The following is a 21,277-nucleotide window of genomic DNA, read 5'->3' as shown; positions in this document are numbered from 1 at the left end:
GCTCTTGTGTTCTGAGCTTCCTTACCTTTCCCTCTCCTTTCTCCAATTCTCAGCTGTTCACCACTGTCTGCTTCCTCTGTCTTCATCCTCTTCCCCATGGTTGAGTTGGGCTTATGTCAGCGTGGTTCCCTGGTGGGCTGGTGGCTCAGCCACTACAGATGGGTGAGGAAAGAGTGTGACTCATGCCATGGGTCCAGTGAGTCAGACGGGGTGGGCTGGACCAGGGGCTTCCCCAGGACAGGAAGCAGGTTCTAAGTATGCAGAGGCCTTAGTTTCCTCCTGGTAGGGGGCACTTCCAGGAGAGAGGACCAGTATTCCCTTTTCCATCTCTGTGAACTCATTCAGGAACACTTCTTGTCAAATGTATTGCCGCCTCTTCCAAGTCTTAGTAGGCTGTGTTAGTCTGTGCCAATCCCCTGCTTTCCTGGATTTGAGAGGAAGAAGGAGATGAGCAGGCCACAGCCAGAGCCAAAGAGGATAAGAATTTCCCATTCTATCCTCCCATGTCCTAGGTTTGAGCCCAGCAAGATTTCAGAGCTCATGTGATTCTTTACTCCTCCTTCTAGCTGAAGAACTGAGAAGTAAGTGTAGTATCCACACTGCCCTGGAGTTAAAATCCTACGTTGTGTGACCTTGGGCAAGTTATTTAACTATTTTGAGTTTCAGTTTCCTTTGCTGGGAAAAAACAAATAAAGGGATAATAAACTCACCTAATGGGATTGTTGTACATTAAATAAAACCTCGCACCACTACAGACCTGGCTTCAGAAGGTACTGAGTCTATGTGCGTTTTGAAATGGAGTGGAAGATACATTCATTGCTTTTGGATTCACGGGGAGATCTGAAGTCAGTCAGTGAGAAGGCATTTCCGGGGCACTGGCACCGGTTGGGAATTGTGCACCAGGCTGGTTCTGAAAGGCAACCTGGGGTACTTTCTGCTGACAGAAACTTTTCTTCTCTTCTAAGCAGCTAGGGCCTTTCCGCTTCCTGGTGAACAATCCTTAGGGGGCCCTTCACACCCAGTGCAAACAATGAACAAGCTGAATGTGTCCTAAGGATTACTAGAAAGAATCAGTATTGCTATGTTTCCTTTTGTTGCAGACTCCAATATGGTCTGGTAGGACATGGCTGACCCCGTCCTCATTTAAATTTTTGTTGTTTTGTTCATCTGGGATTTTTTTTTTTTGCGTTATTTTTGATTTTCAAAAATACTGCGTTAAAATATAATTTATCTAGATTACTGAGTTCTCGGCATGCCCTTAAATTTTGCACCTAATGAAGTAATCCCCAGCTGTAGCTTTTTTGGGGGTGGGTGGGTATATTCTGGAGGCAGAGGGCTCCTGCAATCTGCGCCTGCTTCTTTAAACCTGTGACCCTTTTTTTTTTTTTTTTTTTTTTTTTTTTTTTTGTCAACGGGAACTTTGCCCTGCGCCCACCAGGGGCCAGGATAAAGTTCCCAGCTGGTTCCACTCCATCCATTCTCCCCCACCCCCACCCCCCATTTCCACTGAGCTCGGGATTACTCGGAATCCCTGCAAATCCTTTCAGTGCCGTTTAATTCCGTAAGTATACTCGAGGGCCATACACTAAGAGCCAGGCAGGCACCTGGTTAAGGCTGGGGGCTGGCGAAGATGGGCAAAGACCAGACAGCCAGAGGCGCTGCGCGCGCTCAGGGGCACCTGGATGGGGCACCCCGCCCGGTCGGAGAGCGCGGGACCGGGAAGGCTCCCGGAGGCGACAGCAGGGCGGGACGCTCAGAGCCCGCAGACTCTGTACCCGGAGGCCTAACCGCAGACCCTAGCGCGCCTTTGCGGGGGCGACCACGTCAGAAACCCCGACCTGGCGTGACTTCCTGCGCGGGAGGCCCCGCGGTCTCGGGCTCTGGACGCGGGCCAGGGAGGCGTCGCCCGCGCGGGGTCGGAGGTGCTTCCTGGGCGCCGCGGGCGCGCGGAGGAGCGGGCGGCGCGGGCGGCGCGGGGACAGCGCACCTGGAGCGCCCGGAGGCCCGGCTGGCGCGCGTAGCGACATGGAGGACGGCGTGCTCAAGGAGGGTTTCCTCGTCAAGAGGGTGAGCGGACACTGGCCCGGAGGGCGGCTCCCGGAGCCGGGTCCCCAGCCCGCGCCCGACGGCGGTCTCGGCGGCCTGGGGACAGCCGGGTGCCGGGGTTGGAGGGGGGCTTCAGGTAGAACAGAGCGGCCGGGGCACACAGGCAAGGAGGAGAGTCCAGCTTGGCTAGTGGTAGGAGGCGGGGGGCGACTCCTGAAGGGGTATCTTAATTAAAACAACGTATTAAGCTGGAAAGAGTACAATATTTAAATATGCTATACTGAAGCAACCTAAGTGTGCTCGCGGCGCCCGTCTACGTACGAACGCATCATCTCCTGTACTACTCACAGTAACCCCTGAGCCGGGAGGCAGCCCAGGCTTCTGAATGAAGCTCTTAGCGTGTAGGAGTCCCGGACCTCGTGTTCTTCAGCACCCCCCCCCCCCCCCCCCCCCCCCCCCGCAGTCCCACACGTGCGGCACCGCTTTCCTCCCTTTCCCCAAAGGAGAAACTAGGTTCGGGGAGGTTAATTAAGCAGCTTGCTTAGGATCTGGGTGCTAGTGGTGATGGAGCGGGTGCAAACCCATAAGGTTGACTCCAAATCTTATTCTGTCCACAGCAGGGTGGGTGTTGTTATCACTGAATTACAGATGAGGAAACTGAGGGGCAGAAAGATGAAACCGCTTGCCCAGAGCCAGGGGACTAATAACTGGGACTGCAGTCTCCATCCTCAGTCCATGGCCCATGACCTCGTGCCCATGGCCCATGTCGCCTTTCCCACAGCTTACAAGACTTCAGACAGACAAAGAGCACACAGATCAAGGTGGAAAATGAACCAAAGAGCAGCAGCAAGAGGAAGTTCAATATTTTAAAATTCTTTTAACATTGATCACACTAAGGGTTTATACTAACGTAACAGCAGGGCATAAAATCTGGGGATGAGACTTTTGGCTCTTCTACTGAGATTGTAGCTTTGGGAGGGAGATGGATGAAGAGAGATGACAGGGCTCCCCCTTCCATTGCCTCCCCTGGCGGTCAGAGCAGCCCTGAAGTCTCAGATTGCTTTCAGGTCCATGGGTAATGTAGCCATGCTATGTTACACATTATTTGTATAGGAGGGCAGGGGTGTTGTTTGCTCAAAACTACAAGCAGGAGATCTAGTAGGAGGCTGATGCCGGATCAAGGGTCAGGCTGGACACAAGCAGGTACCAAATTCCAAGCCACTGTGGTTAGTCTTTCTCGTTCTGTGGAAGCATCTGCACCTCAGAAAGACAACCTGTGGCGGGGTTGGTCGAACTTTCCTGCACCTTGTGAGGTGAGAGGGAGAGTGTGAGCTGGGCAGGGCATCTGATAGGCATCTTTGATTGCCCACATAGCTTGGCCCTAGTAGGGGTCTCCCCCAGTTGCTGGAGTTTCCTCCCAAGATTCCCCACCACCACCACCATGCAGAATCCGGGAATGCTAGAAGGAAGGATGTGAATTCTCTTCTGGATGGCTGCCCAGTCCTGGGTCGCTGGCCAAGGGAGTTCAGGGTGCAGGGAAGTGAGAACAGTCTACAAGTCCAGCCCAAAAGCCCACAGAAGGCGCTTGGCTAAAATACTGAAGGCTCATTCCAGCTAAACTCAAAGCCTGGTGTTTGGAGGCTGGCCCTGAAGCTAGCAGAAGCCACACCCTTTCCTGCAAGGTGAGGGACCTGGCTGGGTGCCCCTGCTAACAGTTCCCGCCTATTGATCAATCTCAACTCCCCGCCCCCCCCCACCCCCCCTCCTCCTGGGTGGCGCCGGCAGCAGCTTCTGCATCCACTGGACTAGTTGCAAGGCTAGGGCCATGGGATTCCATAGATTTAGGACGGTTTAAAGCCTGGGGTGGGGGCAGGGCCTGAGCTGGAAGCCCAGAGTACAAAACAGTCATCACCCAGGAGGGTGAAAGCAGTTGACGGGCAGGGGCATGATAGATCTGGCTCTCACTCCCGCCCAGACAAGAAAGAAGCAAAGCTCCAGGCAAAATGCAGGGCACTCACTTGGCCTGGCTTTAAAGGAGGGTGAGGGGGAAGGAAGTGAGATCAGCACGGACAAGATTGCTTTTCCTTTAAGAAGACACTGAGGCACTTCAGGCCTTGCTGCCCAGCTCATACCTCTGATGACCCTCTTAGAAAATGATATGGCAATGCTAACACCCTTTGGCCTGAAAATGTCCTTTGTAGGAAGGACTCTATCCCAAGAAAATACCATCAAAGCTTTATGAACACAGTATTATTTATGTAGTGAAAAAACTGGAAACTACCTATATGTCCGCACAAATAAACAAATGACTAAGTATATTATGGTTTTGCAGATGTTAAAAATGCTTATAATCTAATAACCCAAAAAGTGAAAATATAAAAGGTATTATTAGTAAGGAAAAATAGGCATAGAAGAAACAAGTCTGGAAGGAGTTCTGCAGGCTAGAAGTCTGAAATCAAGGTGTTAGCAGGGCCATGCTTCCTCTGAAACCTATAGGGGAGAATCCTCCCTTGGCTCTTTTGCTTTGACGTTTGCAGATTTTTCCTTCCCATGTAGGGAAAACCTTATAGGGAACAACCTATTGTTTCTTTATTCTGTGAATTTCCTTTACTTGTACACAGAACACTTCCCTTCTGACACTGCTGGTCACCAAATGTGTAGAGGTTTTCCCCAACACCAAGCAATTCTCTGTGATACCAGCTACATGTCCTGCCATTTAACTCAATTCTGACACTATCTACCTAGGGGTAGTGTTATATCCCATGGGTTAAGAGATCAGTCCCACAAAGCTGCCCCCCTCCACCCCACCCCACCCATACTTTAGACACTAGCTGCACTTCTGACTGACCAATGGGCTATTGATTGGAGGTTCCAATACACCCCCTTTTCCATTTCAGTTAATTTGCTACAGTGACTCACAGAACTCAGGAAAATATATTTACCAGTTTATTAAAGGATACGATAAGTGATACAGATGAAGAGCCAGTTGGAAAACCTGGGTAGGGCAAGGTATGTGGGAAGGAGCATGAAGCTGCTATGTACTCTCCAGGCATGCCAGGCTCAGCACTTCCATGTATTTACCAACCCAGAAGCTCTCTGAACCCTGTATTTTTGGGATTTTGTGGAGACTTCATCACATAGGCATGATTGATCATTAACTCCATTTTCAGCCATTCTCCCTTCTCAAGAGAATTGGGGTGGGGCTGAAAATGCCAAGCTTCTAATTGTGGTTTTTTTATGGTGACCAGCCTTCATCCAGGAGCCCACCTGAGTCACCTCGTTAGAAAAAAGACGTTCCTATTACCCAGGAAATTACAAGGGTTTCAGGAGCTCTGTGCCAGGAGCCGGGGACAGAGACCTAAATATAAAACCTATTATCTCACGCAGGCAATTCTTGCCATTTTTGGTTTGTAGATGCATCACTCTAATCTCTGCCTCCACTGTCCCATGACCATCTTCTTCCTCTATATCTCACTGTCCAAATTCTCCTCTTCATATAAGGAATACCAGTTAGTATTAGGTCCGCCCTAATCCTTTATGACTTCACGGTATCCTAATTACATTTGCAAAGACTCTATTTCCAAATGAGATCACATGCATAGGTACCAGGGGTTAAAACTTCGTACCTTTTGGGGAGGGAAACATAATTCAATCTGTAACAAGTACCATCTCTGCTTTTCTGGGGTTGTAAGGTCATGGGTAAGACCTTTATGGGCCTCAGTTCCTTCATCATTAAAGTAGGGAGTAGTATGGACTTTCTCAAAGGGTGCCTCTAGCTATAATATTCCATGCCTCTTGAACCCAGTCATAGGTTTGTTATCCTAGCTATGGACTCTCCTCCCTCTCCCTAAAGGGGTTCTAGGGACTCTAAGCCACTTGTGGTTGGTCCAGTGGGCCTCTGGCCTTGGCCAGCCATTTGCAGACAAGGAGCCTGGAGAGGGAGGAAACTCCCTGGGTAGAGGGAAGCCTGGGATATCTTTCAACTTATACCACAGTGGTTTTGGCCTCGATCCCTTTACCTGGTGACATTAGACCAGTTCCTTATTTCTGCTGAACATGGCGTGCTTTTCTGTAGACCAGGGATAATGGAGTTCTCCTTCCCATTTTGTGGATTATTATGGCATCTGCCAACTGAACTGCCTGCTCCAGTCTGACCCACTTCATTCAGCTGTTCTGCCACAGTGTGGTCAAGGTGATCTTCTTAACATGAGAACCTAAGCCTTTCTTAGCAGCTTCTTCTTAGAAGCCTTCCAGGACTCCCCTCTGGCCACAGTATACAGATCAAACTTTACCGCATGGAACTTGAAGCTGACTGTGCCTGCATCACTTCTGTCCTTTGCCCACAGGCCTCTGAGCCTCATCCATACAGAACCAGTTGGAGTTTCTCAAAAGTGGAAGTGGTTCAAGCTCTCCTTTCCCTGCCTTCCTGACCTGACCAACTCTACACAACCTTCAAGACTCAGCCCCAGTAGCAGCTCTTCAGGGAGCCAACCTAACCCCACTCACTCTCTTTTGAGCTTCTTCTTCCACCTAAGCTGCTTTTCGGGGTTTGCATCATGACCTATATCACTTCTCTATTGTTCTATAATAGTTGCCTCAAACCTTAATGTCTTTTTTTTTTTTTTTTAATTTATTTTTGAGAGTGAAAGAACAGGCAGGGAAGGGGCAGAGAGAGAGGGAGACAGTACTGACAGTGCAGAGCCCAGTGCAGGGCTCGAACTCATGAACCTTGAGATCATGACCTGAGCTGAAACCAAGAGTCAAGACACTTAACTGACTGAGCTAGCCGGGTGCCCTGCCAGAGCTTAACATCTTAAAGCCATAAACATTTATTGTCTCACATAATTTCTGAGGGGCATGTATTCAGGAAGAGCTTAGCTGCAAGATTCAAGTCTCTCATGAAGTTACAGCCAAAATATTGCCTAGTGTGGCATTCTCCTGAAGGCTTGGCTGACTGAAGGGTCCGATTCCAAACTCAATCACATGGCTAGTGGCTGGAGGTCTTAGTTCCTCACCTCTCCATAAGGGTCGGTCATGATGTGGCATCTAGCTTTCCTCAGAGTCCATCTTTTCTAACCTAACCTGACAAATCATTACTATGCCACATTCTCTTGGTCACACAGATCAGCCCTTGTACAATGTGGGGAAAAAGTATATATAAGGCTGTGAATACCAAAAGGTGGATATCCTGGGGGACCCCACCAGTCATCTGTCCTGGAACTTATCACATTGAGTGGCATCATTGTGTGTCTCCTCTGCTGTGTTGGGTCAGTATCTTGTTCATCTTTGTCTCCCTGCTGCCAGCCCCGTGCTTGGTGCAGTAGTAGTTAGTCATTGATTGTTGAATGAATAGATAAGTGAATGAATTATTTCCCTAATCATCTCATCAGGATTTTTGTTTGTTTGAATTAAAATTAATTTTCCATTATAAAAATAATACATACTTTTATTAAAAAAAAACTAGAAAAGTACTCAAGGCTGTAAATTGAAAAATAAGTTTTCATTCTTGTTGCCTTATGTCCAGTATTAGTCCTTAGAGATGACTATTAACAATCCTGAGGTATCCCTTCAGAAATTTTCTAAAATAGCTACTAGAGTTATTTTTAGGTATCGTATGAAAAAATGTAAGTAAAAGTACTTTACCTGTGTTAAAGACCATTGGCGCTGTGATTCTTGTTGACTCAGACTGCTGTGTTTGACCTTGAGGGCTCCACCAATGACCTTTCCTGCCATCTGTTAGGATTGGAATGCCTCCCCTATAGCCACAGTGGGCATGGTATTGTTACACAGTTAGATTATTTTGCATTATTTTATTATAAGCAATGATCCTAAGTGTCTCAATACATAAAACCTTTTCCCTCTCCTAGATGATTTACTCTACACACATCCCCGGAAGTAGAATTATTGGGTCAGAAGATTTGAACATTTTTTTTGAGGGTCACAAGCTGCTTCAGGGTTTCTACCTACACAGTAAATCCTTTCTCATCAGCCTTTCTCCTCAGACCTCTCACCCTTACTGTCAGGATCTGTAGTTGCTCATAAACACATTCCACTCTAGTGAGTTTGAACAGAAAGGGATTTCATGGAGGAATAGTAACTATTAAGTAACTCAGGAATATTTGGGAGGGCCAGAGAACCTGGCTGGGATGCTATAAAGCCAGAGATGATGTAGCTAGACAAAAATACCTACCAGCACCAGCAGACATTTCTAGCGGAAACATCATTGCTGACATTGTTTGCTATTTGTCCCTGGTAGCCCTGGGGACTGGGTGTCAGAAGAACCTATTCTTCCAACATTGTTCTCTCCAAAAATTCCTGTTTCCCGTGGGAAACCATGCATAGGGGTGGCAGCCACTTGGTCACCTATCAGTTCCTTTCGTGCCAGGGATTCCGAGAAATGTAGCATTTTGTCCAGGAAAGTATAGTATCTCCAAACTGGTTTGTTCTGTTCAACATCTGTTGGTGACACTTTCTTGAACGTCCTCAGCCCCATTTCTCCTCTCCCTGTTGCTTTAGTTTGCTAGAGTATTGAAACAAAATACCACAGATAAGACAGCTAAACAGATTTATTTTCTCACAGTTGTGGAGGCTAGGGTAAAAGGTCAAACTGTCAGCAGGTTTGGTTTCTTCTGAGGCCTCTCTTCAGCTTGCACATGGGCACCTTCTTGCCATGTGCTCACATGGTCTTTCTTCTGTGCATATACCTCCCTGATGTCTCTCTGTGTCTCTGAGTGTCCTTTTCTTATAAGGACCCCAGTCAGATTGGATTAGGGCCCACTTGATGACCTCATCCTAATCTAATCACATTTCTAGGGCCCTATCTGCACCTACAGTCAACACTGAAAGTTAGGGCTTTAATATATGAATTTGTGTGTGTGTGAGGAGTGACATAATTTAGCCTGTAACACCTATGTTTTAAGATATAAGATTATTTTACCTTCTTCACTTCTCTACCTCACACCAGCCCCCATTCCATCAACTAGGATTGCATTCTCCCTGTACACAATCTTTTGAGCCAACAATCTACTGCTAATGCTGCTTCAACAGCCCCTCAGAAGGGGGTCATCGAAAAAGAGGACCCGAGTCTGGGCCATGTGGGGAGCAGTAGAGAACCCCAACTGCTGAGACGTCAAAGCCAAATCTTCTTTGTTTCTTGAAACATGTCTGCCCACATCAAGAAAAGCTGTCACCCGTCATGTTACATGTCGATCCTAAGTATGGGAGAGAGCAAAAAATGTAAACTTGACCTTGACTATGAAAGTTATCTTCTGTGAAGAGCTTGATCGCCATGCAATGTAATAGCACTTAGACATATTAATAAATTCTTGTCATATTAACATGGTTAAAAGTTTTATTGAGTTGCCACAGTAAATTGTTTGGGCATAGCCCAGTGCTCACTCGGTCAATTCCCACAACTTTTGGTTCCCTAACAGCACTGTGCACAGTACACATCCAACAATCACAGTTCCACAGATGGGAGAACATGAGGAGACTTCGAACTTAATAAATGCTAGGAAATGTAAGGAAAGGAGTGAACTAGGGAAATGGTCTCTGATTCAGATAAAGCCCATCTCTCTTAGTTAGAAGCTCGCTCTTATTGGGCTCTGCTCTGGGAAATATGCCATGAAAGTTGCTTTCATGAGTATGTACTAAACCCATTCCTTTCTGATTCCTCAGCAGACATTCCCTCATCTGTTGGTCTGTTCTAGAAATAGGCTCTTTGCCTTTACCTTACTATCCTGTCCATTGGCTCTATGACTCACTTGAGAACCCCCAAACTACCCTGTCTTTCAGTCTTGCCATACCAAGCTAAGCAAGATTATTAGGGTCCTTAGCACTGGTAGACTGTTTGTGGCTTCAACTTTACAAATTGCCTACATCTTTGACTAGTGACATTCTTTCTAGGAATATATGCTAAGGAAAAGAAAATCTGAGATGCAGATCAGAATTTATGTGCAAGAATATTCATTGCAGAATTGTTTATAACAGTGAAAAAAAGAAACAACCTCAGTTCAAACAATAGAAGATTGATAAGTAAATATTGCATCCACCTAGCGGTCATTCAAAAACATGTTTTAAAGAAATACATCGGTGTGAGACGATGCTCAGCAAAGCTCAACAAAACAAAAACTAGATAATGAAACTATATGTAACATGGTCCTGATTTTTTTTTTAAACCAGAAAGTAAAAACTAAGGAAAAAAGACAATAAGAAAACAAAATGTTAGCAACAGCGGTCTCCTAGTAGTAGGACTTCCTCTTCAGTATACTTTGTAGTTTCTTTCAAGGTTTATAACCACAAACAAGGTCAAATGGGAACTGGAAGGTCAATGCCAAAGGTCTTGGTTACATACTCAGATGACAAAGAGATCCAGACTGATAATGCTTTTTTCATGCACATGAAAATAAAACGTATGATTCTGAACTAGATCCTTTCTTTGGCTATTAAAGATATTACTAGGGCAATTGGTGAAACTTGGCTGGGGGTTGTGGAATCAATGATAATAATATATTAATGGAAATTTCCTGATGTTGATGGTTGGATTGTGGTTATGTTGGAAATATCCGCCCCCTTTTTTTGTAGGAGATGCACAATAAAATATTCAGAAGTGTTGGAGCATCATGTTAAGAATTTACTCTTAAATGATTCTATCATGCAAGTTCTTAATACTATTCTTCAGCTTTTCTCTGAATTGAAATTATTTTAGAATAAAAAAATTAAGTGAAGTTAAAAAAAAAAGATAATGCTGTCCCCCTTTCTGGGCAGTTGATCCCACGGCACAGTCTGGCTACCTGTGCTGTGGGACACCTCTCCCTGAACACAGTGTCGTCCCCTCAGCCATCTCACCACAGGGCTGTGCTGTCCATCCTCAGGGTCACATTGTCCACAACTGGAAAGCACGATGGTTCATCCTCCGGCAGAACACGCTACTGTACTACAAGCTCCAGGGGGGTCGGAAGGTGACCCCTCCCAAGGGCCGGATCCTTCTGGATGGCTGCACCATCACCTGCCCCTGCCTGGAGTATGAAAATCGACCCGTAAGTGAAGGCCCCTGCTTCTCGGCTCCTTTCTGCCCGGGACCCTCTCATCTCTGGCCTCTTTGGTGAAGGTGATGTGGATAATAGGAAGAGCTGAGTTATCATTGAAAAAACCTAAATCCAAGTCCTGCTGAGCTGTGTAACAGGTGTGACCTTGGGCAAGTAATTGAGCCTCTCTGAGCCTTAGTTCCTCCTCTATAAAATGGGGTAAAATAGTGACACCTCACTATCCCCCATGATTGTGTTGAGAATCATGCAGAAGGTAACAGTCTGTCAAAGCACCTTGTAGGCTAGGAGGAACCTCACAAATGGGAGCAACTATTGCTATCTTGGGGTTCAATGTGATGGCTTTCATCCCCTAAGGGGGTGAGTGTTCTAAAAGTCAGGCGCAGCTTCAACCCTACCATGAAAAATTACCTGAATCAGTCGTTTTTTTTTAAGGGCCCATTTTGTGCCAAGAAATTTCCTAGGCTTGGAGGAGTCAAGGAAGAAAATGGTAAGAGTGCTTTCCCTGGAGTTAGTCATCTTATTATGAAAACAACTGGTTAATCGAAAAAAACATTCAGAGTTCCAAATGTTGGTATAAACATGGTTAGTCATAGAGAACACCATATTCCTGAAGAGGAGGAAGACGTATTTATAGGCTGTTGAGTCAGGTACAGCATTGGGAGGAATAGAGACTTGACAAAGATCTGAAAGAGGAGAGAGGCAGATATTCTGGAATGTCAGGTGGAAAGTCTTGAGTGAAAGTGAGGGGAGAGATAGGGATAGATTTGGAGATGACGATGGCCAGTGTGGCAAAAGGAGAACGTTCACCAAGGGAGCAATGGGAGATTGGCTGGGGCCAGATGGAGGTAATGGGGAGTCACTGAAGGTTCTGAAGTAAGAGAATGGACTGGTGGAAACACTCTTAGGAGGACTAAAATGAGGAACTACGCTCTGATTCTAATAGGTTACTAGATCAATAAAGAAGGGATCTAACCACTTATGTTTTTCTTCTTTGACTTTTCTAAACCAATTGACAAGCCTTCTAAGTATAAGAAAACGTTTGTGACAGTCCATTCTGGGAGGTGGGTTTCCTGGTATTATGTTAACTGCTGTACTCTTTTGTAGTTTTGACTTTTTCTAGAATAAGAAATAGAAATAAGAATAAGAAAACAAAGGGAGCTATTAAAATAGTGAGGCATGAAATAAGGCAAAAAGTAGGGGGAAACACAAGAAAATGTTATGAAGGACATGTCAACAGGACCTGGTTGACTGGATGTTGAGGACAAGGGAGAGGAAGGTATTGAGTGTCATTCTACCCTATGAGGCTGCAAAAATGAAATGTCATTCTACAATTTCCTCTGCCAATCTGGAAGTGCCACTGATTAAGGGAAAAAGTCAGGTGGGGTAGCATTCTGTTGGGAGGAGGTGGGGCTGCCGGAGGATGCCCAGCCTGGGAAGACTGGGGCTGCACCTTCTTCCTCGTGGGTCAGAAGACCAAACACAATGTCTGGACACATAGCAGATGATTAGTAAATGTTTGTTGAATTGATGTTTAAGAAAGAAGAAACATTTACAGTGGAGACGTTTTTAAGAGGAAAAACCCCTAGTTTTCTAAGTGAAGTTAAGACTCTAGTTCTCAATAAATTAAACCCCAGACCTTGTAGGGTTGCTCGTTAACCTGATGCCCTTTAACAATCTTTAAGGAACAGTGGAAAGCAAGAGTGCTGGTAGAACAGGCTGGAGATAGAGAAGCTTTCGAAAAAGGAAATAAGTGAAATTTGCTAACTGGAGTTGTGAACTTCATGTTAATTTTCCCTAATATTCTCAGATTGTCATCCTCCCAGTTCAAGAGTACTTGACCTGCAAGAGGTCAAGAGGAGCCAGCAAGTTCACTAAGAACACGTTATAAAGTATATACACGTGTATGTGAATATATATGTGTATACACACACACACACATATATATATATATTTATTTATTTATTTATTTATTTTATTTTTTTAATTTGGGAAGCTATGAAAGAGTATGTGTGGATTTCACATGGAATTATATAGTCTCTCCTGAAATTCTTTCATTAAAATGTTGATTACAGACTGCCAGTGCAGGGAGCTGGGTGAATTTGTTCCCCTACGATGCTGATGTTAGTGTTAACTTGGAGGAACGGATTTGTGGTATCCTTTGGGACTGTGAACCAGCCTCATCTCATCACTGTTTTTACTGTTAGTTGAGGTGAGGGATATTGAGTCTGCAAACAAAGCAAGTTGGGAATTAATGCACTGGAAGACAGAATCAGAATGAAATAGAATGCATCTGCTTTCCCAAAAGAAGCAGTAGGCTTCTAAGATGACATTTAATAGGGTCAACATCAGAATCCCACAGTGGCCAAAAATAACCCAAAAAACCCTAAATGCACATTTAAGGAATGGAGGAGATGTGGCCTACATCAAAAAGACTGTCTGCTGACCTCATAGAGTGCGAGTCTATGGTGCCACCAGAGCTACCTCGGGCCGTCAGCCGTGCCACCCTGTGCCCCTCAGAGCTTTCCTGGAGCAGCCGGCTCCATTCCATGGGTCATAGTTTATGAGAATGGCGACCACCTGCAGAACATGTAACAGAGCATGAGCTGATTAAGAGTTTAAGCCATATGATATGAGAAGTGTGTGAAAGATTGGGGATGACTGAAGAAAAGAGGACCAAAAGGAGCATAAGGAACAGTTCCTCCAATGTAGGTGTTAATATCCCCATATGACAGATAAAGAGACTAAGGCTTGGTGGGGTTCCTTTTTTGTTTTGTTTTTTGAGAGAGGGAGAGGGCCCAGTGGGTGAGGGGCAGAGACGGGGGCTGAGGTGGGGAGAGGGACGGAGAGGGAGAGAGAGAAAAGTGGGGCTCACCCGAAGCAGGGCTCATGGTTTACCCGAAGTGGGACTCGAGCTCACTCAATGAGGGACTTGAACTCATAAACCGTGAGATCATGCCCTGAGCCTAAGTCAGATGCTTAACGGTCTGAGTCACCCAGGCACCCCTTGGTGAGGTTCCTTAATGTGCCCAAGCATTCATAGCTAAGTGGCTAAGCTAGGATTTGGATTCAGATCAGTTGGACTTGAAAGCCAGTACACTTCTCACTTCAGCACAGGGGCTGTCATGGGAGGTAAGGTTAGTCTGTGTGATTAGAAGCAAGGAGGCAAAGTACCCAGGCAACAGTCCCTACGCTAACTAGTCTGTCCAAGAGGGAGAGCTTGCCTTGTGAGCCATGAGCTCCCTGTTGCTTCAGGTTGACAAGTGAATCTTTGAAGACCACCCCCTGGGACATGGTTGAGGGGTTGGGAGTTTGGCAGCCACCAGATCTGTGTGTCCTGGGCTTGCTGTGGCCCCGTCATCTTTGTTTGGGGCCAACATTCTCTGGCCTGCCAGGCCTCTGAGTGTTGGTCTGACGAGCCATCTCTTCCTGCAGCTTCTCATTAAGTTGAAGACTCAAACATCCACTGAGTACTTCCTGGAAGCCTGTTCTCGAGAGGAGAGGGACGCCTGGGCCTTTGAGATAACAGGGGCTATTCACGCTGGGCAGCCGGGGAAAGTCCAGCAACTCCACATATTGAAGAACTCCTTCAAGCTGCCCCCTCACATCAGTCTGCAGTGAGTACCCAGCCCACCCCCGCCCCTCACCCTGCCTGGCTTTGTTGCAGCTGCTTCTGTCAGTGCGACTGGGGAGGGGGTGGGTTCTGTTGTTACTACACACGCCTGTCTGGTGCCACCATTGTGCGTCAGGGTTTTCTGCTGTCACTGTCCTGTTTGTATTATTTTTTCTGCCTGGGAGTGGCCCTCCCTGCCTGCCCTGCTCCTATGTAATATCTTGGGGCCTCTGCTGCTTTCCCACCTCAATGTCTTGAGACCCTCCCTTCAATTTCAGCCGGGGTGCCTGGGGCTATGTCACAGCCCCCTAGGAATCTCCACTCACCAAGTCACTGGTCTTGTTTGCAGCCTGGTGGCAAGAATGGTGTGTTCTGGTAGTGGCTGCATTCTTGCTCTGTGAGGTTCCTCATTCATCCATCCATTCATGCATGCATGCATCCATCCATCCATCCATCCAGGAAATAGTTATAGAGGGCTTCTTGAATGCCATATACTGTACTAGGTGCTCAGGAGATGCAAATATGAATAAATAAGGTCTCATCTCAGTGGCTTTCCAACTCAGGGGCATAAATAGAAAATGAGAAAAGATCTTCCATTGGTGGTGGGAATCATCTCACAGAACAGAAGGAAAGCAGATCACTGGTGGAGGCAATACTCTAAAGTGGGGACATCAGAAAGGAGTGCCATCATGGAAACTGTTACATCTACAGGAAACACCCCCTAGCCTCCCAGGCAGCAGAACTGTTACACCCATCAAAGACAAGGCACAAGTCCATTCCTGGGCTCCCAGAAAGCTCCATGCCAGTCCCTGAAATCTTGACTGTGCAGCCTGGGTGCTTGCTAGACCATGGCGAGTGCAGGAGGAGCAGTGGAGGTAGGAGTGGGTTGAAGTGATGGGTGACTTTGAGAAGTAGCTGGAGGAGGTCCGACTTCTGCAGATCATAGAGAATCATTATTGTATATTATTTTGCTTTTAAGTTGAAAGTAATAGCTCTTAAGTTTTGCTACAAAAGTAGTACCCATCTAGTGTAGAGACATGAGAGCATTTAGATGAGCAAGAAGAAAAGAAACATCCTGAAATCCTACCTCTCCAATCTGATGCATTATGGAAACGCCTCTTGCTTTGTGATGTGTATCACACCGTTTGCCACTTGCTTTATACGTGTAGCAGCACTCTTGGACTCCCCCTCCTACCTGCTGGTGTGATGTGGGTATCACACACTGTGGGGCCCCTCTCCTTTGCCTTCCTTCTGTGTAGTCGCATTGTGGACAAGATGCACGACAGCAGCAGCGGAATCCGGCCAAGCCCCAACATGGAACAGGGAAGCACCTACAAAAAGACCTTCATAGGTGAGCATCCCCTCTTGGGGGCTGGGCTGGGCAGTGGAAACCTGGGGCGTGGGGACCTGAGACTCAGCCATGCTTGCCTTCCTGTGCTGAGGCCAGAGCTGCCTGTGGCCAATGGGCTGGTCTGAGATGGCCGCATGCTCTTGGGTAGAACCCAAGGCTGCCCAGGAGGTTAGGGTCAATGAGGTCACAGCCAAGCACCCCCAGGGAGGCTGGTCTGTAGCCTGTCATCTGACTGATGCTGCCCTTGCCCCAATGCAGGCTCCTCCCTAGTGGACTGGCTCATCTCCAACAGCTTTTCTGCTAACCGTCTGGAGGCTGTGACCCTGGCCTCCATGCTCATGGAAGAGAATTTCCTTAAGCCAGTAGGCGTCCGAAGCATGGGAGCCATTCGCTCTGGAGACCTGGCCGAGCAGTTCCTGGATGACTCCACGGCCCTGTACACTTTCGTAAGTTAGGGAGTGGGTTCTTCTTGCCGCTGGGGCAGAGGGAAGGAGAAGGTAACCAAGTGAGGACCAGGGGATCCACAGTCATGGGCCAGAGGCCTAGGGTTTGGGGACTTCTTCACCCTCAGGGGGAGTGAGGTTTCTGTACCAAGGATTTTCCTGTCCCCTGTGGTAGTCCCAGAGCCTGGAACTGGAGCCTTTTTGTAACAGAGCCCTTGTTCACTCCTTCCCACTAGGCTGAGAGCTACAAGAAGAAGATAAGCTCCAAGGAAGAAATTAGCCTCAGCACTGTGGAGTTGAGTGGCACAGTGGTAAAACAAGGCTATCTGGCCAAGCAGGTATGCTTGTCTTGGAGAGGGAGATGGACAGAATGCCCCCAAAGGGTGGGAGGGGCTGAGCTGCTAAAGGGCACTCGTTACCAGCAGAATCTGCTAAAGCAGGAGCCGGTGGCGGCTGCAGGGAGCAAGTCAAGAGGCATGAATGTGCCCGTTCACACACGTGTGCGTGTGTGTCCCAGACACAGGGGAAAGTATGCACAAGTCAGTATCACAATGCTAAAAAACGTCTGCAGCACTGCCCAGTTCATGCATTTGTCTGGAAGGACATTGCTTACTGGATCAGTGCTGGCCTTCAGCTCCAGGACGCTTCCTGGGGTCTCTGTCTTCTTCTGTGGGACTCTGCATACCCTCCAGATACACTTTTTGAAAAAAAAAAAAAAAGTCTTTTTTTCTGCAGTGTAATGTCAGTGTTTAAAACCTGACTGTGGTCACTACCGCTAACCGTGTTTGGAGAGCAGCCCTGTCCCAGGCACACATGCGGCCTTTCTACCTGTGCCTGACACACAGGCTATTCTGTGAACAGAATCCCCACATCCCAGCATGTGAAGTGACCTCTGCACACCTCTCGTGTTTGTGCATTTCCCACACACCGTGCGAATGTGCATGTCTGTACCATGGACACACGTGCTGCTCAGTGCCCTGCCCATTTTTACTTGGAGCACATGGCTGTCCTTGTCACCTGCTTCTTGCATATCAGGATCCCCATCTGCTCTTGGATTATTTACTGTGCATGCAACTGCCTATCTACCCCAGATAGATCTCTACTGCCGCTCCCAGGCCTGACAGGAGTCTAGTGAGGGGAGGCAGTGAGGCCCTGGAAGACCACGAGGAAGGTGTGGGAGGGGCTCTGGGTGTTCCAGGCTAAAGGGTTGAGGAAGCTTTGCGATCCAGGGGGTGAAGCCAAAGAGAGTTACACACACACCAGTGTCTTACACATTTAGATTTTAACATAAAAGTGATCATTTCTTTTGCTGATGCAGAACGTTGAAGTGGTTTTCGCTGTATTTGTGTGCACATAAGTACATGCAACTGTGTGTAGGTTTGTTTTTTTTGCTAAGTTGACACTTAAAGTTGGTGCCCTTGGGTTCAAGTTTGCCCGTGAGCTCTTAGTGTAGCTGACACCTGCTGCCTCCCTGTCCACCTTACACGCTGAGTGGGCTCTGAGTCATGCTCCCCTCTTCCTTCAGTGTGACCCTCTTTGGTTCTGGGAACTTGGCTAACTGTGACAGTGTTTTTGCTAATGTGTCTCTGAGCAGGGAAGTCCAAGTCACTGCAATCCCTGGGTCTCCAGCAGACTCCTCTTAGAAAGTAGTCTGTTGGAGCCAGCTGGCTTGGAAGTTTGGCATTAGCTGCATGGAGGTGGGAGGGAGGGACAGAGCTGTCACAGATGAGCCTTGAACCCTTTCTTTGCCTCAGGGACACAAAAGGAAAAACTGGAAGGTGCGGCGCTTTGTTCTGAGGAAGGATCCGGCTTTTCTGCATTACTATGACCCTTCCAAAGTGAGTGTCACATGTTCACTTGGTACCCGTGTGTGATACTTCCAGACCCTTCTCTCCTGGGCATAGCAGGCAGCTGGCTGTACTTCCTTCCTTTCTCTCAGCATCCCTCCCTCCCTTTCCTCCCACAATCGAAGCTGCACTCAACGGTCTGATCATTCCCTTCAGCACGCTGTTTCCTGAGCAAGAGGGTTATCATTATTTTGAGAGGAAAGCATCTTTTAGTTTCTCCAAAGCTTTTTGTGTGGCTGGGGAGGGTGGAGCGGGCTGATAGACTCCTAACTAGTGCTTTCCAGCCTCTTTACCCCTTTCTATGAGGAGATCCCCTGAAATCCTGCCCCTCAACCTTTTGTCCCCACCAGTGTTGTGGAAAGTTTCTTTTACCATGTACTGTTTAGGCCATAATTTACTAATTTTGTTTTCTTTTTTCTAATTGATCAAAGGATTGCTACTCTGAGTTTCAGATGTAAGAATTATTGTGTGATGAGTTGATTTAATTCCAGTCAAAAGCAAAGAAAAATGGCCTTTTAGTTGGCCTGTCCAGCCTTGTCTTGGTAGATGTAGGATTTTCATTCATTTTTTGAAATATTGGAGAGTGGGCAGTTCCTCCATCACCAGGCTTCAGTCAGGAATTCCCGCCCTAACAGTGGCACACGATGGAGTGAGGGGAGGAATGTGGCCCTGCCACTGCTGGCAGTGAAATGAAGCCCAGATTTCCTTACTGGTGCATGTCACATGGCCGTGTGATGTCTAAATTCAGCCTCACCTACTCCTCCAGATGACTCTCTGACTTCTTTAGCGGGCCTCAGGGTGGTTACAGGCAAGAGTTCAACTCCTTTTTCCCTTTTATGCATTCACACTATGCCTAATCAGGAGTCCTTTCCGCTGCAGGAAGAGAACCGGCCAGTGGGTGGGTTTTCTCTTCGTGGTTCCCTCGTGTCTGCTCTGGAGGATAACGGCGTTCCCACTGGTAAGGTGCAACTTCACGCTGGCCTGCAGGCCTCAGGCTCCTCCTCAGATCCCCCCCTGCTGTGCTGTCAGCAGTGCTCTGCTGACGGGCTGAGCTATGGGAGCGGAGTATGCTCTCTCAGTGAGACGAATGGTGTGAGTTTGAAGCCAATTTCAGAATTAGGGAAAAGGGCAAGGGGGGTGGTGTTCTTAGTCTTTTAACAACACAACTAAATAATCCTTGTCTCTGGTATTCTTTCCCCTCAGTTTCTGTGCCTACTGGCAGGTAAATTGCCACCTAAGAATAGAAGCCTACAGTGTTTAAGGATTAGCAACACAGCTGAATGTCTATTAGCATGCTAATTTCACAATGGCCAGCTAAGACAGTATTATTCCCATTTTATGGACATGGAAATTGAGGTTCGAAGAAGTGAAACAAGTTAATATCAGGTCCCAAATCTGTGCCTGCTTTTATCATAAGCATACTGGATTCTTTGATGTGAACGGAACTGTAGATCTGTGGTTGGTGCAGGGAGCAGGCCAGGAGGGCACAGGTGAAGGACAGGGAATGGAGAGGAGGAAAAGAGGGAAGCGGGCATTGGGTGGGATTCCCTAACCACATACGTTGGCATTGAAAAACACTTCATGTGTATTTTTGTTTTTGGGTCAGTTGACTTCTAGCTGAAAGCAGACATGGATACTCACTGATTTTTCTTCTGCCCAGGGGTTAAAGGAAATGTCCAGGGGAATCTCTTCAAAGTGATTACCAAGGATGACACACACTATTACATCCAGGCCAGCAGCAAGGCTGAGCGAGCTGAGTGGATTGAAGCTATCAAAAAGCTAACGTGACAAGGGAGCGTGTTCCTGAAGGAACAGGACAAGGTTTCCTCCCTCCTACCGGATGGTACAGACAAGATTTCCTGGAGAATGGGTGTGTGCAGACTTATAGCTTCTTTGTATATTTTGCACTGCTTTGCAGTGAGACTGGTGATCCTTAGATCACAATCGGCAGTGGTGCTATTTCCTTCCCCACCTTCCTGTTAACAGCCTGGAAATGCTAGAACAACCATTAGGTGTCAGCATCTTGACTTTCACCCATCTTCACAGCCAGCCATTCCTCGGGCACCAAGGTAGGGTTCCCTGTTGTAACACTAACTAGCCACGTTGCAATACTAAATAAAATGCTAATATCGTGTTGGCTGTCTCTGAAGTGCTGTTAAAAACTAACTCCTTCCTTGGAATTAATAAAAACTGCCATATTTTTAGCTATTAGAATTTCCTGGACAAAGTTGTATGGTTTTCAAAGGTTTTCCATACTCGAGCCTATGTAAATTACTATGCAAGATTATGAAAACGTGTCAAGTGATCTGTCACTTCATCTTAAAATGCTTCATCTTAAAATGGGGATGATGGCAAAATTTTGGTTGAACATTCATTGAATATTGATTTGCTTTGAAAAAGAAGCCTGCGTAAGCATATATACTGCAGAAATCATGGGCTCAGTTGGGAGAGATTACTCACACATACAAAAAAGAGTGAAGTTACAGTGTTTCTATGAAAAATGGCATTCAGAAAGAGATGCAGAGCAGAAGCTGCTGAAGGACAGAGAAAGATATAAAAGAATTAAATTAAGGCATGAAATTTTTGTTTTAAAGTTAACATTGAGACATGTAAGTACCAAGAAGCTTCACCAGTGGGGTTAATCTGAAGTAGTGAAAAGTCTGTATCATACAGTATCTTTAAAAACATTTTTATTACTTTCAAGTTTATACAGTAATCTGGCACAAGCTACTGCCAGCATTCTTGCCAAGTACAAGTGCTTAGACTTCCTTTAATGAATAGATATGTAACTTACATTTAAGGGGAATAGTATTTCCAAAGTGCTTAAGGAAAAAATTTTCCTTTTAGTTTGAACTGTCTCCTCTTAATCTGGTCTAGAAATACCTGACCTGAATGATCAGGAATTCCAAGCTAATGAGGTTTTATTTTATTCC

At 46.7% G+C, this 21,277-nt stretch overlaps 1 protein-coding gene across 2 annotated transcripts; it reads left to right on the top strand.

Annotated features, from left to right (window-relative positions):
• The first annotated feature begins 1,537 nt into the window (after window positions 1–1,537).
• On the top strand, window positions 1,538–21,113 carry PLEK2 (pleckstrin 2). 2 transcript variants are annotated; one of them, XM_042943557.1, is made up of 10 exons: window positions 1,538–1,561; window positions 10,920–11,084; window positions 11,526–11,580; window positions 14,526–14,707; window positions 15,963–16,054; window positions 16,313–16,500; window positions 16,734–16,835; window positions 18,252–18,335; window positions 19,224–19,302; window positions 20,005–21,112. In XM_042943557.1, the coding sequence occupies exons 2-10, from the start codon at window positions 11,038–11,040 to the stop codon at window positions 20,130–20,132; spliced, it is 957 nt and encodes a 318-aa protein (XP_042799491.1). In that variant the 5' UTR covers window positions 1,538–1,561; window positions 10,920–11,037; the 3' UTR covers window positions 20,133–21,112. The 2 variants fall into 2 exon arrangements, with proteins under 2 accessions (XP_042799491.1, XP_042799490.1); XM_042943556.1 differs by lacking the exons at window positions 1,538–1,561; window positions 11,526–11,580 and adding an exon at window positions 1,998–2,067 and having other exon boundaries at window positions 20,005–21,113.
• The last annotated feature ends 164 nt before the right edge of the window (window positions 21,114–21,277 follow it).

This window comes from Panthera leo, chromosome B3, assembly GCF_018350215.1.
Source record: "Panthera leo isolate Ple1 chromosome B3, P.leo_Ple1_pat1.1, whole genome shotgun sequence".
Taxonomy (NCBI): Eukaryota; Metazoa; Chordata; class Mammalia; order Carnivora; family Felidae; genus Panthera; species Panthera leo.
The sequence above is the reverse complement of the archived record's forward strand: the minus strand, read 5'-3'. Positions and strand labels throughout refer to the sequence as shown.

Bases quoted from the DNA above. Each gene is read 5' to 3' on its own strand.
- PLEK2 (XM_042943556.1), top strand. From the start codon at position 2,026: ATGGAGGACGGCGTGCTCAAGGAGGGTTTCCTCGTCAAGAGG. The intron at 2,068-10,919 runs GTGAGCGGACAC...GTCCATCCTCAG, and splicing joins AGGGTTTCCTCGTCAAGAGG to GGTCACATTGTCCACAACTG. The intron at 14,708-15,962 runs GTGAGTACCCAG...CCTTCTGTGTAG, and splicing joins CCCCCTCACATCAGTCTGCA to TCGCATTGTGGACAAGATGC.